Source organism: Vigna angularis, chromosome 10 (genome assembly GCF_016808095.1).
Source record: "Vigna angularis cultivar LongXiaoDou No.4 chromosome 10, ASM1680809v1, whole genome shotgun sequence".
Classification (NCBI taxonomy): Eukaryota; Viridiplantae; Streptophyta; class Magnoliopsida; order Fabales; family Fabaceae; genus Vigna; species Vigna angularis.
The window spans coordinates 22,056,376-22,073,501 of record NC_068979.1 but is presented as its reverse complement, the minus strand read 5'-3'; the positions used below and the strand labels follow the sequence as shown (position 1 = coordinate 22,073,501).

General features: G+C 30.5%; 1 protein-coding gene across 5 annotated transcripts; it reads right to left on the bottom strand.

Annotated features, from left to right (window-relative positions):
• Positions 1-1,991: 1,991 nt before the first annotated feature.
• On the bottom strand, positions 1,992-14,160 carry LOC108338379 (probable sphingolipid transporter spinster homolog 2). 5 transcript variants are annotated; one of them, XM_017575220.2, is made up of 16 exons: positions 13,920-14,156; positions 13,601-13,732; positions 13,418-13,519; positions 11,845-11,949; positions 11,660-11,735; positions 11,487-11,561; positions 9,975-10,077; positions 9,818-9,883; positions 8,506-8,551; positions 7,404-7,495; positions 7,117-7,193; positions 5,593-5,706; positions 4,831-4,950; positions 4,050-4,178; positions 3,005-3,083; positions 1,992-2,392 (listed from the first exon to the last, which is right to left on the bottom strand). In XM_017575220.2, exons 1-16 carry the CDS (start codon positions 13,970-13,972, stop codon positions 2,271-2,273), a joined length of 1,491 nt encoding a protein of 496 aa, XP_017430709.1. In that variant the 5' UTR covers positions 13,973-14,156; the 3' UTR covers positions 1,992-2,270. The 5 variants fall into 5 exon arrangements, with proteins under 5 accessions (XP_017430709.1, XP_052725195.1, XP_052725197.1 ...); XM_052869237.1 differs by having other exon boundaries at positions 2,334-2,392; positions 4,050-4,105; positions 13,920-14,159; XM_017575221.2 differs by lacking the exon at positions 1,992-2,392 and adding an exon at positions 3,478-3,683 and having other exon boundaries at positions 3,066-3,083; positions 13,920-14,159.
• Between the last annotated feature and the right edge of the window lie 2,966 nt (positions 14,161-17,126).

Below are 17,126 nucleotides of genomic sequence, written 5' to 3'. Positions count from 1 at the left end.
AATCTCAGGTGAGTGGGTAATGACATAGTACTGGACTCTCTAGGACTATTTAATGAGGTAACATAATTATGCAACTCTTTTTTTCATCATTTTTAATTTATAAATTAAAATAATTTTTTATTTAACTAAATATGAAAATTCATGGTCTCAATTTAAAAATTTTATATATCTTCTAATTAAAGTCTATATCACATGTATTTTTAATTAATTTTAAAAATTTATATACATATTTAAAATTATATTATTTTAATGTAATAAAAATATAAATATTCATACTCAAGTTTTCAGTAGTAAAAATGAAAAAAAGAAGTCAAAGTCTAATTTTGGTAAGATATCTCCGCATAAGAAATTAAAATTTCATAATATTTATTTTGTTTCATATTTTCTCGATTCTATTTTAAAATTAAATTAAAAATAACCATATATGCCAAACATCATATTTTAAAGAAAAGTAAATAAGTGCTTTTAAAAAGTTTGAAAATATTAAAAACGGAAGACTTTTATTTAATGATATTAATATTGTTAATATCACAAAAGACTTTTGTTACTAAACTCTTTAACTGGTGTTTTCTTTTGGTTATTAAAATGTATACGTATATACTAATGTAAAATTCAAATAACTTCCATTAAAGTTAATTAAAAAACCAATATTAATTGAGTTAAATCAAGGAATTTAATTGTTCATAAAAGAAAACGATACCTTTATTAAATCAAACATTTATTAAAGAATTAGTTTATAAATATAATGTTCCATCATGTCCAAAATAGAAAAAAATAATGATATATATAAATTTATCATATATTTTCTTTTTATTTATATTTTTTAATCTATAATATATTTTTATAGTGGGTTAAATATGTTTTTATTTCTAAGTTATTTATTAAAATTGTAATTTTATATAGTTTTTTTTTTAAAAAAAGTAATTGAGAAGACACAACATCAATTAAATATAAGCTTAACCTACAAATAAGTAATGTGTTTTTGGTTGTTTCGATAAGAAGCCGAGTGTCCTAAATCGGAGTATAAATATAGAGTGAATAATCTGATTCAAAGTTAACAATATTTCAAGCTAGAGAACCTTAGTCCCTAAACCTTAGTTATATCATATATCACGATAAAAAGATAATAAAATATAAACATTTTTATCTTTCACTAAAATATATTCTAGATTATAAGATCGGTTAATTAAATCAAAACTTTCTATAAGACTTAGGTCTAATATTCCTAGAACTAAAGATTTTATTGTATATTCAAGATCTAAAGTTGATATCTTGCGTATTTGAATTGACCTTTAAACACGATATCCATCTTCGAGTAGTGAGTTAGTCTCTGTACGACTAGAATAATACATAACTTCTAATCTTGAGTGTGTACGAGATATAAAGATTGGAAACGTTCGTTAAATCCATTATGAATATTTTCTTGTGATATGTTGACATCTTTCAAAAAATAAAAAACTTTTTCACTTGTTTTAATTAGTTTTTGTCAATTTTAAATTTGGTGTCATCTTTTGTGCGAAGCTGCTTTAGTTTTTATTCTACTATTACATTTTCTCTCACGTAATCTTTAGATACGTTTTTCTTTTCTTCTTGCTAAATTTGACATTTGTTTCTAGCAACGTAATAGTTTATGGCCTAATTTATTTTTATTTGATTTTGTAGCGGACCGATTGTGTTGAGTCTTTTGAAAAATAATGAGAAAGATTTAGGAAAGTAACACAACATCAATGAGACATAAACTAAACCCAATCCATCGTACAAAATTAACACAACCTCCAATTTAAATTTCATTTTCTATCAAATTTGTTCCAATCTTTTGCTATTGTTTCCAGTATTAAATTTCATACGTCTTTAAAAATTGTCCCTCGGTACCCAAGAAATAGAAAAAAAAAGATATGTTCGTAAACTTTGATACTGATAACTCACCTTTCTACAATTTTAGAGGAACAGCATAAAAGCCACGAAACCAAACCTGCTTTAGTTAACACTCCTAGAACAAAATATCCGTTGGTTTATTTTTCATGGCAAGACTGGATAATTACAAATTTACAAGGAGCAACATATTGACCCGTGAAAGAATAAACAGACTCTTTTCAAACATAAAGTAAAGTTCAATATCCTTTTGTACTGATAACATGACATTATCAAAACCATCGTCCACCCTTTACCACATGATTCGTTGTAGTAAAGATACTACCCGACTTTTACCCTTTTCATAATTGAAGTTAATATACACTTGAAGCACAGTATTAGTACTACTGAAAGGGAAATTAGATTTCACTCGATGCATCTCTGTTCCCTTCAATCAATGGTGTCTGTTTCCCTCTTCTAGATGTGGCAGATCGTTCCTCATCATCTTTGTCATATACGTCAACACTTTTCATAAAGATTCCTGCAATATTTAATAGGACTGATTAATTAACTATAGTTCAGCCATATGCTACTTTCAACAGCATAACTTTACTTTTCTTCAAGCTATTCAAATCAATTTTCCTGATGTTATTGTTAAATAATTGGCGCGTTGGTGGTCAACTAACAATTCTTAGGCATCATCACTCAAACATAAATTTATATATCCACGAAGTGTGTCAACCAGAATAATCACTCACTAAGATAATTTCCATCACCATGAATCTTTACTGCAACATGCTGATTAAAATTAACACTTCAGGTTAATTGCAGCATAAAATAAATACCTAAATTTGGCATTTATTTTCATTTATGATTTATAGTTCTCCAAATGCTAAAAGAAAAGGAATGATTAACTCTACTGGTCCTTGAGAATGTAGAGGACTAGAGGTTGTGGTTGAGAATTTTCTGCATCTTCCTACTTGATTTTATCATTTTATTTTCAATGAGAAAGATAAACAGACAAATACACATGCACAACATCTACGTGTCCTTTATGTATTTTGAAGAAATCAATCCAAAACTATTCTAACGTAAATGGATACCAGAAAGTATTAAGAATAGCAAATTGCAACCATAGCAGCATGCCATTTACCTATGAACCATATAACAGCAGCAAGAAAGAAAATGGATGTTAAACAAAGTGATGTCTTCCTCCAGTCGTTAATATGATCCTGCCCAGGAAAACCAATTTGCTTAGAGTCAAAACAATGCTTTAAACTAAATTATATGCATGAAAAAGGCTAAATATGCCAAGAATATAAAGTCAGCCTATCTGGACAATAGAGTAAAACAGAAATGTGTTCTCACTACATTTTTGTAATAGACAATGAAGTGGCATACTAGTCGTCTTCTAACAGATGAAAATAGAAGCCCCTTCACATCAACAAGGAGATCAAGTTGAGAAAGGGGCAGCTAGATAGAACAAAGGGTAACCCAACGAAATTCTTCTCATGTGAGGACTGGGGAGGGTGTACTCACCACTAAGACAGTTAGAAAAAAGTGTCACGTAATAAATAAAATCAAGTGAACATACAACATTCTTGTGATTTTCTGAGAACTACATACTCGAATGATTATCCCACTAACAAAGAAGGCTAGATGCATTGTAACATAAGAAATAGGATTAAAAACTTTAGCCCATTATTTTTATCTTGTGAATTGTCTTCAGTAATCATTATCTTTATAATCAGCTCGTGTATAAGTATTATTCTGCAGAGTGCACGTTTCACAGGAGCATTTTCGGCCAGTCTAAAATATTTTCTCCCAGAAGCCTGTACAGGAAATAGGATTAAAAACGTTAGCCCATTATTTTTGTCCTGTGAATTGTCTTCAGTAATCATTATCTATATAATCAGCTTTTGTATAAGTATTATTCTGCAGAGCGCTCATTTCACTGGAGCATTTTCAGCCAGTCTAAAATATTTTCTCCCAGAATCTAAGTTGATTGATAATACAAACTTACTTTTACAACAGATCATAGACAGCTTACTGAAAAAGACCATAGAGGATAAGATGAACTTCACTAGCACACTACTTTCATGGAGCAAATAATCATCTAATTCAATTTATAGCAATATCCAGTTATAAGAGTATACCAAAGCACAGGTATAAAACATCACGAAAATCTTAGGTGTTACCTGCAGGACTCCAACGAGTGGTGAGGAAGGCACATCACCAAAGATATGGATTGAAACTGTAGATACAGCCATAGACAGTGGTCTCAAACTAGGTTTTACACATCGGAGAGAGACATAATTTACAGGAGCCTACAAATATAGTATCATAACCAACCAAATATTAAACCAATGACGCCAAAAATTGAGACTACATTAATAAAATAAGAATACAATTAAAGAAAACAAATTGAGACTATTTTAAATGATCAGATTTCTCGCCAAAAACATTTTATCAATGAAGGAAATCTGGAAATGTCATATTGAATCTGTTAGAATGTTCAGTTTGAAAATGTTTAGCTCCCATAATTTCAACAGAAAATGGAAACTAAACATTTACAAACCAAACACTATAAATCAGTCCATCCATAAGTTATTTAATTAAACAAACCATCAAACCAATCCCATTAACTACTTTTCATGAATAGATATACAATCCATCCATTTAAAGTGTTATACTTTTTTAAAAGAAAAACATTTCTATAAAAAAAGTTCTTTATTTAAACATTCTAACACCCAAACATTATTTAAGTCCAAAACTAGTCCCTTAAATACTTCAAACCACTGATTTTGGACTACTTGATCTAATAGATTGCCAAAATATGTTGGATGGTTCAACATCGATATATTAACAAATGGTGATTCAAGCCATTAAATTTGGATGGTTAGTGGATAAATCGATCCAATTGCCATTCCTACTTTTAAGAGAGGAAAATTTAATCTTCTGAGTGATTCATAAAATTACCTGAGTGACAAAAATCAGTAGTTCACCCATAGAGAAGAAGACTATGAAACCAGACAAGCTCTTGAAAAGAAAAGCAATGAAGCAGAAGATTGCTCCGAGAAATGTTGCTCCAGAAAGAAGCTGCAATGGCAACACAGGGAACCCAAAGAAGAAATGAAATAACACAAAAAAAAAAAAAATTCATTGTGTAGACACACCCTTACAAAGACAAAACAGAGTCAAATTCAAGACAAAGGAAAAGAAGACCAGAACGTGTAACTGTAAAATTCTTAACCACTTCTATATAAAATAGAATTGAATCATTATAGATTTGAGAATAGATCAATAATATAAAATAAAATTTCTCATGAAAGATATAGAAATCTTGAACTTGTCCATACAGAAAACAAGAAAACAATTTTGTTATGATCTCTGATCCAATTTTAATATTCATATCGGTACAAAATGGGTTCCGAAGACTCATGTACACTGTAAAAGAAAATACTATAACAGTTATATGAAATTCGGACAATCATTTATTCTGTTTTCTCTACATACAATCTAGCCAGTGGCTGAATAACAAATAACCTTCAAATTCTAGACTATTTATACTATTATTACTGATGAAACCCAACATCTAGCATCTAGGTCAAGCTTTCATCCAAATCCCAGAAATCCAACACCTTAAAGATACGTTTTCCAGTCAAAAGTGTAGAACAAATGGAATTATGAGTCATTTGACTCATTTCACACTATAAATAAATGTAAATCAACTGAGTATACCTTGAAAGAATTAGAGATTGTTGAAGATATCCTGTCAAGAAACAAGCCTCCAGCTAATGTCCCCAAAATCCCACAAACAATTGTCATGCCTCCAAACAACAAGTCAGCATTACTCTATCAAAAAAAAGCACTGTCAAAGAAGCAAATTTCCACAAAGGACCCCAGTGCTATATGTAACACAAATAATGTTTAAATTATAAGTCTTAGAATTTGGATTTAGGACCTAACTCAAAACCAGATTGTAAAGTGAGGTTTGTCCAAACTTTACAATTTCTCTTTGTCATATCTCTAGTCAATGAGAGACTAAACCACAACCTTTGACAAAGTAATTAAGACAGGCCATAGATGATCACACTTAAAGCAATTTTCCAATATTGTCCCTCACACTCAAGGCTTTTGGCATGGAATGTGATGTGACAAATGCAAATGACCCAACAATGCATGTAGGATAGACTCTTGCGGCATCTTAGAATTTGAGTTTAGGGTCTAACGCAATCCCACAAAATCGGATTATAAGATGAGAATTAACCAAGCTTTACTATAGCTCTCATAAACCATATCTCTAGTCAATGTGAACCACCACCCTTGAGGTTGCAATTAAGAAGAGCTAAAAGTGACCACCCTTAAGGTTGCTTTCCAACAATAAATGATGGAGATCCTAAATCAGCTAGGGACTACTCACTATCTTATTGGACCACCTCAAAGGTCCAATCATCGGCATGAAAGGGTTTAGGGATTCCACATTGACTAGTGTAGTGATACAACCAAGTTAAAAAGGTATCATAGTGATTGTTGTTAAGTTTAATAGGTCACCCCTATCAAGTCATTATCGAACCACTCACAAATGTCCAATCTTGCAAACTTTACATTGTAGACGTTCAATCCTCAATATGATGGAATATTGAAGATCCTACATTGCTAATTTTACAACTAAATATTGTATGTAAGTGAAATATAACTTATTCTACAAGTTATTTTCGTAGGGTGGAGTTAAAATCAACCCCAAATTATAAGTACAGTGATAGAATACGACCTCCTATTACAAAGCTCTATGGGAGAAGAAATGCTGAAAATGGGAATAGAGCTATTTGATGTAATTACAAGTAATTGGGAGTCAGTTACCATGACAATAGAGCTAGTTAATGAATGAGATAGGTTTGTATAAATACTTTTGGGGTCTAGAGAATAAGGGGGGAAATAGAAATATATGTGGGAGGACACAGGACCCTTGAAGAACCAGAGTTATTGTTTTCTTTAAGACTTTCCTTTGAAAGAAATATACGGTGATGTCTCTTTTATCTTTGTAAACTTCCTCTTCTTTCAATCTTTGATCCAGTTTCTATAATATAGCAACAACAACAACCAAGTTTTGTCCCAATAAGTGAGGTTCATCAATCAACAGCACAAGGCTGTTTCAAAAACCAACTTTTCAATAAAATCTTCAAAATATGCCTTTGGTAATATTTTTTTTCTAACATTTAATATGCAGAAGTCATAAATTTATTGGGTAATATATGACAATACCATATGATAAATGTTGTATCCTGCCTTTGGGCCCCAATATGAATAAGCTCCAATAACAAAATTGTACGATATGTACCCTGGCAATATTTAAATTCTCATGTAAAAAAGCAAATACCATAGTTCAAAATTAAAAATACAAATATCATATTCTGAAAACAGAAATTCATTATATTTATTGTGCATTACATTGAACTATTATAAAAATGTTCCAGTTTTCTTAAACAACAGCCATAGTCAGGAAACAAGTGAAAGAAAAGTATTTGTCTGCAGGTAGGGAAAAGAAGTACCTAGAACATTTACAACATACACTTGGTCATGCAAGAGCTCCTGTATATCTTTTGAAAAGATGGTGAATTGATCCCACAATTTGGATGTTGACCTGACAATCATAAGGAAGAAAAGTAATGCTTTACTCAAATATCAGATATCAGGTGAAGCAACAACTTTAGCAATCTATTCTGACCATAATCATAAGGGAAAATGTACAAGAACTTTAGTTGGGGAACCGTAATATCTATTATGTGAGTGGAAAACTGCCTTTTCACCATAATATATGTATGTGTGTATAAAGTTTAAAAGAAAACTTCCTTAAAAGTAGGAGCAGGAGTGTAATAATATTTAATGATGATTTTCTTCTCTCTTTAATTATATTATGAACAAAGCATTGTGATTTTAGAAAAAGGAAACAAGACACCAAGTACAGGAATGACATTTCCCATATTCCATTATGTATGGTCCACGGGTTAGTATGTTTTTGTCTCTGCTTTTCTATCTGTTTGTATTCTATCTTTGTCAATCTACCACCCTGATTCCAGGCAGCTGTCAATCTGTTATAGCACCAAAACTGCTCTGCATGAACTGAAAGCACTCCCATTTAGAGTATTGACCATTGCCAGCAGATTAAATAGACCAAGAAGTTGGATGATTGCTTCAAGTGACACTGTCTGCTCCTCCAACCGCTCAGACAATCCATCGTAAATGGTAGTTGAATTTTGTCTCGAACTTCATTTTTCTTGCTCTCTTTAATGTACACAAGACAAATTTAATGCTTAGACTTCATATTTTTGTTGGAAAGTTACCTTAATTTGAGTCACCCCCAGTTCACCAAAGTTAACCTCATTGAGGGTTGCCTTAAGTGCAACCTCAAGGATGATGATCTGGTCTCACATCGACTAAATGTATGTTTCAAATGGAACTTATAAAGTTTGGAGACTCTTCACCTTACAAGATGATGTAGTGGAGTTGAGTTGAGTTGAGTTCTAAGGCTAACTTCTAAATTTTTCTCAGCTTGGCATTTGAAATAGGAAAACAAAGACAACCTAAACAACAAATACCAAAGAGAGAAGGTATTCAAAATTCAGAAAATCGAAAAGAGATAGTGCCGCTTACTTGGATCCTCTTAGCAAGGCTTGATCTTCAGCAAGCATGTCATCACCTATAACAGAAACCTCGAACATTGAGCACAGGAATTATTTACTACACCAAAAATGAAAATATTCTATATAAATGGAACACAGATATGAAGGGAAGTGCACAGTCAGAAAAAGTTATAAATACTACAAATATGACTAACAGTTATCCTAATATGAATGATACACATAGCTTCTTCCTTGAAATGAAAAATTGAATTAAAAATAGATAATTAAGTTTAAAATTTCATAAGATGATTCTTGTTGAATATAATAAAAACTATATGTATGGAATTAATCTCCTTTGTGTTGAATATAAGATTAATCTCCTTTGTGTTGAATATAGGATTAATCTCCTTTGTGTTGAATATACATTTAGGATACTATATTTATAGTAAAAGAAAAATGGACTAAGCCCAAAATACAAATAAGAAATAATAACAAACTAACTAAAGATAAAAGATAAATATAAGATATCTATATAAAATATCTAATGATCTAATATATCTAACACTTCTCATCAAGTTGGTATGTGTAGCATGGAAGAACTAGAAATCCAAAAGGAAGGAAAAAAATCGGCTTAGTAAAGTAGAATACACGTTGGAGAGGTAGAGGAAAACCTTAAAAGAATAGATAATGGTAATCCTGCTGAAGTTTGGAAGTGTGTAGGCGAACAAGATATTGCTTGGCTCACTAAGCTATTTAACAGAATTTTGATATCTCAGAAAATGTCAAATGTGTGGAGGAGCACTTTGGTCCCAATATTTAAGAACAATATGAAATTATTAGAAAAGATGATTACATATAGAATATCTAAGCTATACATTCCAAGTACTCAACCTGCATTGGTGTAATAAGGTTCTGTTGTTGTACTCAACCTGCATTGGTGTAATAAGGTTTTGTTGTTGTACTATTGCAATCCCCCCTCTTCTAAAATAAATAATTCATCACAGCACAGCTTTTAACTGATTTGGACATATTGCAAAATAGTGACTTAAAGTGTGTTCAATTTTTTTATAACCACTAACATAACTTAGAGACATACTAGAAAAAAACATAAGATGCTTATTTACTTCTATATGAAGTAAAGACATCCCATTCTCTTATATTCATTAGCATTAATGTTTTTTCAAACTTTTTTTTCTTTATGAAATTTGTCCAGTCTTCAAATTTTCTCCATAGCTGCTATTATGAAAACAATATTGGAAGATAATATCCCATAAATTTCAAAAAGATTACAAGGAAATATAGATAATAAATTACAAAGTAATAGATAAAAGAATCAGGAATACCTCCAGTTTCTGAATCATTTGTTTCAATAGACGTTGGTGTGTGTTTGGATTCCAAGGGTGCAAAACCTACATTAAAAGTTAAATACTATATTACTGCGACAGGGATTAAAAAAATTAAGGATGTTCTGAAACACATCAAAGAGAAGAAAATGGTCACCTTCCAATTGCAAAGGCTTCGTTACAAAACCCAAAATGGGAAAAGGAAGCATCAAAATTGCCAAAACCCAGAATGCTACACGCCAGTTAAATTGACTTCCAACCTACACGTTATTTGAAAACTTGAAGCTGATTTATTTTAAATTATCACTGAACAATGCTTAAGATATGGTAAAATCGACCAAAAGCCAATTAATATAATAAATATAAAAGATTAGCACAAGTTTTAAGCTTGCAATACCTTAGATAAGGGTATAACAAGACAAAAAAATGCTTTTCCAGAAAATATGGCTATTTAGTTTGAGAATATGGCTGATATACATTATTAGTTCTCCACAAGAAGTCCATCAAATATACTTAATCCTTCACATTCAACTATCGTTTGCAAGGATCAAACTATCTTTCTCTCTTGCCTTGAAAAGAATGCAACTAACGATACCATTTTGTTTTCACGAAAGAATGAAGAAACTTTCTGAATCCTTTCACTTTCAATCATTTTGAAATTTCTTCAAGGTCTGATTGATGTCAATCAGTATTTTGGCTGGTGTTTATGTAAACTATCAAAGTAATTCCACATTAGCATCACTACAGATTGTCGGACCTTGAAGCGGCCTCTTAATATTTGAGTGTTTACTCAGCAGGTAATCCACCCAATATGAAGAAAATCTCGCACCTTGAGATCTGAAAAGGTGCTTAATTTTCTCCAGGCAATGGATTATTCCCATTCAAGTTTATCTGTGCAGGATTCCTCTGTACTACCTATCTTTGTTTTGCAGCCCAGGTCATGAATTTTTTCTGGGGTTAGGTACAGCCGATATGAAACATGACAACTTGGTGAACTTGTGGATATGCAGTCATCCTAAGAAAGAAGGCAGTTTGGGTCTTAGCAAGTTGATTTCAAAGAACGTTGCCTTGGAAAGCAAACAGAATGCAGTTTCCTTGAGAATCTTGTGCCCTTTCACATTAAGTTATGCATTGTTTAGTGTGACTAAAATTAGAATGTGTGGGATGCTAACGTGGCAATGTGCTGTTTATGCCACTCTTTGGTACATGTGATTGGAACACAATTCTTTTATCTTAAAGAAGAGTCCAACGAGTGAACAGCTTCTTTGAGATAGAATTAGGTGTTTGGCTTCTAGTTGACAAAGCTTATGGCCTTCTGGGAGGGGCTTCCCTTAAGGGTATGTTTAGTGAGAAGGCTGGGAAACTTAGCTTAATTCCTTTTATCTCTTTTGTTGAATTTTCTTTTATCACGAAATCTCTTATCCTCTGATCTCACAGTAATGTTTTTATTTAATGTGTTCATCTTTTATGCCCCTATACATATATAAATAAAAGCCAAACTCGACCAAAATAGATAAAAATTCCAACAATTATTAGGCCTATATATAGCAGTCCAAGAAAATGATACATCACAATACACAGGCACAATCAAAAGCCACAAGTTGACACCATCAAACAAAAGAAACAAGTCATCTTAACACAGCTAGACAATGGAAGTATGTAGTCTTACAAATCCACCATAAACATAGCCCAGAGCAGTCCCAGCTGGTATGCACATATAAAACGTAGCAAGCCATGCTGTTTTCTGTCATCAATAAAAACACTTAATCTGCAAAACTGTATTCATGAAGGAAAAGTTTAATTATGAAGGAACTGAAGGGGGAATAAAGAAATAGGTCAAACCTGTGCAGCAGGGGCATGGTCATCTATGAATGGTGCTGCAAGACTTATGAAGGAAGCTTCACCTACCCCAACTAGCCTGCAAAAAAACTGCTGTGAGTCTCAAATCAAAATATGACATGAGAAATTGGTGAATTATTAAGGGCTCGAGGCTTTATAATGTTGAAAGCACTGAAACATTCCCTTACATTCGGCATATTGCAATAGACCAAAAATCAAACGAACTACCACATCCAGCTATCGCAAATGTCCAAACAGACAATCCAACACCAATAAGCCGAAATGGATTGTGACTGCAAACATGAAAATGCATTAATCAACATTCAATGAAAGGGGAAACATGGAGGTTGTAAATATTTAATCCTACTTTGAGCTGCCTAAGCCTTTTTGAAGTGCATGACTCAAATTATCAGTTTCCCATTGTTTATGCATTTTTAACATAACTTCTTAACAAAATGCCATGCATCCAAGCAAGGCAAACATGCTGAAATCTGGCATCACTTCATTCCACTTTAATTTATATAATTCAATTGATAGGTGGGCAAGGTCAGGATTGCATCTGACTTACATATTATAATCCCACCTTATTTGTAATAGTCTCAAAGAACTGGACTATGATAGGCACTAAATGGTTCTTATACTATCTTCGTAAATGGGTTTATACTTAATTCAATTTTACAAAACTTGCTTGTAAAGTAAGATTATACCTCATTTATATATTATAATTTGGCTTAATTTGTAACCAATGTGGGATCTCCAACAAGATTACCAAAACAGTGTCAATTCACTTTAATAAATAGAGATGACCGTAGAACTCTCCTGCATCTATGATTTGCTTTAACCAAACTGGAAGTGAGAAGTGAAATTTCTATTGGACTGTACATTTGTAGGAATATTTGAACCATTTAGTTGACAAGACAGGCTTGTGTTCAGTCATGAATTTCAAAAGAGCAAGAAATGAGAAGACAAGCTACACAAGTGTGTAGATAAGCAGCAAGAGATCTGTGAATATCGAGTCACAAAAATAACCCCAAGATTAGAAGGATATTCTGATATTTTATTTTTGCTGTTGAATTTATAAGCTAGCCCTCAGTTCATGCTAATACGAATGCAATACCTACAACTATTACTACTACATCCACACCATATAAAGTTACAACAACTAATCATGGTGACGTGATGAGCTTGATGTCATAGTTAATCCATGAGCATAAATAACATGAGAAGCAGGCAAAAGCTCATGCAACAAGAAGCAATGTACTGTTAGGAAGAAAAATAATGCTGAGGCTACTAGTGCTAATGCTGAAATGGATGGCCACATGGAAGATATAATGCACAAGGAGACAAATTCAGAGTTAGTTACTAAAAGGGGACAGCTGGCAACCAATTATGAAACTAGAGAACCAAGGAGGAGGAGCAGCAGAAGGAGAATATCAAATAGGAGGCTACGTGACTTTGTCTAGGAGGGAAAAATCTGTGGTACAATTCTCTCTCTTGAGATTCTCTCTTCTCTCTCCAATAACAACTTCTCTAATCCTTACTATCTCTCCTCAGGTGCTATGACCCTGGAGTGAATCAGTGACTGTGAGTGTCTCTGCTATGGGGATCTTTTTAGAATTGATAATAGAACGTGTGGAATGATTCCAATAATAGCATTAATTTTTATTCAGTCCATTTACTGTTGGATTGACTTTAGAAATATACAATCGGTGCAGTTTCATTGCAGTTTTTGTTGAAATTTATTTACTGCATAACATGTACCTTTTGGCCAGAGAAGCAAATATTGGAGAAGCAATTAGGAGTCCAACCATAAATGCAGATGACAGAACACCATCTTGAAAATTGTTCAAGTTAAAATCCCCCCTGAAATGTGGAAAATCGTGCTACAATAAGACGAAAACAACAATCAGTAGTAAAATAGAGTTTAGCAGAAACAGAGCTTACTGAATTCCACTGCCACCAGTACAAATACCGGAGTCAGTACAAGTTGCAAGACTTCCATTTACACCGTTACTGGCAATAGCTCCTCGATCCACATAGTTTAGCATGTTAATGATACAAAATATCATAAGAAGCCTGCAATCATCACATCACATGTATTAATTAATAAACTAATTAACTAATTTGTGTAGTTCATTTACACATCAAGCACAAAACACTTTTGAATTGCAGAATATCAATCAGTGAATCATGTATTGTTTCGAATTTCGAGTTGCAAAACAGAAACAATGAAAAGCAAAAGTAGGTTTATGAGAAGAAGGACCTTTTAGGCGTAAACCAAGAAGGATTAGAACTTTGACCCGACTCCGATGCCATTTTCGCTTCGCTCTGCTCGCACCTTCTTCTTCTTCTCTTTGAATATATATATTTTTGCAATTGAGAAATGAAATAAATAAACGTAGTTAGTTAGTCTACAATAATAGCTGAAGTAAGTCTACACTCGAGTTTCCTTTCATTTCATTTGCGTAATCGTTCCTCCAAACTCAACCGCCTACGATCCTTCTATTCCCTTATAAATTATACATAACGTTTCATCCACGTTCTAATAAAAATATAAAATATAGGATCCAATCAAATGAAAATATTTCTTTAACATCCATATGATTTTTATTAGAATTTATTACATTTTTATTTATGACGACTACAGCTCTTTCTGCTTTAGTTTTACTCTTTTATAAAAAAAAATAATCTAATCAATTTATTTATCATCTAATAAATAATAATCCACTACATATTTATATAAGTCTTCGCTGTTTAACCTTTGGATTTTGATTTTCAGGAAAGTCGTCATGATTTTCTCATATAATAAACAACTCACTAAAATATCGTGGCTATTTTGAATCAAACAAAATATAATAAAAATCTAAATTTAGTGGTTAATGTATAACCTTTTACTTCTCAATCAATCGCATCTAAAATTTGCTTTCTAATATTATATTAGTCTAGTTCACATAAACTATTGCGTTATATGATAATTTTTAGTGAAAAAAACTTATTTTTACGCATGCAGTTGTATTAAAAGTTTAACTTGTATAAATTATGTCTAAGCAGTTATATTAATTCAAAATTACGGGACATTTTATTTATGTAAATAAAAGTTTACTTTTATAAAATATATTTTTTAAATAATTTTTTTCAAAATTTGATATATAGCGTACATTTTATATTTTAACGGTTAAATTAATTAAAAATATATAATTTTTTAATCTTCTGAATGAAAAGTATTGAAATTCACAACCTTGTGTAATCTTCTTGAATGTTAAATTTCTTTTTTTCGTGAACGTATATACTCGAAGCTTTTGCAACTCGAATATTCGAAAAAATAGGTATCGTGTTTGTTTGAATTTCTTTTAAATAATCTCTTTTATTACAAAAACTCTCAAATATCCAAAACAAATAAATAATTAAATTGATCATATTTAGTTTGCTAATTTATATTCAATAGTTTCGCATAATTTAATTTAAATAGAAGTGTAGTACCAATATTTGTATATTGTAATCCACTAGAAAAGGTTGCTAATTTTGTAAAAAAAATAAAACTACTTTAAAAAGTCACATTTAGTTTACGTATAACTTGATGTGTAATTGACCTAAAAAATATTTTAAAGTTAGACACTAAAACAAAGATCCGTTTGATAATTTTGTCGTTTTAATTTCAAAGTTATTTTATGTAAAAGTTGTTTTATAAAATAATTTAAAATTCAAGTAATTTAAAATTAATTGTCTCAGTTAATGGAAGGACGTGCTTACGACAAAAAAATATACTAAAATATACACATTTAGACTTTTTAGTTTCAAAGATTTAAAAATACATAACTTAATTACCAAATATCAAACGTTTAAAACTTCTATATCATTTTAAACATACTTTTTGTAAGATAATTTTTTGTTTAAATGGAATTTAATAATGTCAAATTATTTTAAAATACATTGTCGCAATTAAGAATTAAAAAAAGTTAACCATAAATTAAAAGCTTAAGAAATGAAATTTAAATTTAAATAATAAAAATTACATTTATAACATAAAAGACGTTATTTAACTATAATATTAATAACTCACTTCAATGCTGTCATTTTAGTATCATCAACTTAATTACTATTTAGCGGTTATGTAAAATCTAGACCTGTCAATTTGGCCCTCTTTACATGGTTTGACCCTAACCCACGTGGGTTAGGGCCAGAAAAATCCACAGGGCCAAAAAGCTCCTCGTAGAAAAAGCCCACAGGGCCAAAATATCTTCAAAAGCCCTGTGGGCCAAGGCCAGCCCATGGGCCTTTTTTTTAGAAAAAATGTTCATTTTGAATACAAGAAAAAATATAATTAACTCCTAATTTGTTACAAAAATAGTTATTATAGAAAATAAATTAAAATTTTTGTAAGAGGAGAGTTCTAAAATCAAGAAGCAAAAACAAAATGACAATATTTATTGAGTTAGATTCTCTAAGTATATAATTAAAGGATATTTTATAAATTTGAAATTTAAATATTTAATTTCACTTTTTTTTAAGTTATAAGTAAGAAATTAACTTTTTATCTAAAATTATCCTAATTGAAATTTAAGAGAAGATTTTCTCTAATTGAAACTCTTAATTTAAAAAAAAATGAGGCTTCTTTATTTTCTTAGAAAGTTATTGAAAAAGAAATTAAATATAAATGATTTTGTTTTTCATTTTATACTCAACAAATCATGTTCATAACAAAAATAATAAATAAAAAGAAAAAACTCATAAACCTTGTGCAGACTCTAAAGTTGTATTTGCCCATAAAATTCAATCTCGTCGTACTACTCACTCAAAATGTTTACATTTTAAATGTCATAAACATAAATATAAACATAAACATAAACATACATTTATGTTATGTGTTCTAATTGAAAGTTAAAAATAAATTATTTAATGTGTTAGTTAAAGAATTGAAACACTATAACATTTGTCATTCTTTAGGTCTATTTAAAATTTTAATTTTTTATAAATTTTTAAGAAATTAACTTTCTTTTTATAATATATCTTATGGTGATTTTGAGAAAAGATTATCAGAGAGAAAAAAAACAAAATAAAACATAAGTTTAATTTACACATAAAATATTAATACTATTTTTGATCCAAAAATTTTAAATAATTAATTTTTGAATTATTTTTAATTTTAAATAATTAAAAACAGATTGAGTGATATTTTAGAAGTCGAGGAAACAAAACAGTGATTCTTTTTAAGAATTTTAAAAGCAGTGCAAATATTAAATCAAATTAATATGTTATTATCTCTATTTGTGGTTATTTTGATATTACTAATTATATATAATTAGTGTCTACAATATAAGACATAATTTTATTAAAATTGACAACAAAATAAAGCATTTTTATAATATTTCAGTAAAATAAATTTGTAATACTATTTAGTTGTATAAAATTAAGTGTGTGGTTTGTAATTATTTTTAATTATTTAAAAAAGTGGTTATTTTGAGTATTAAAT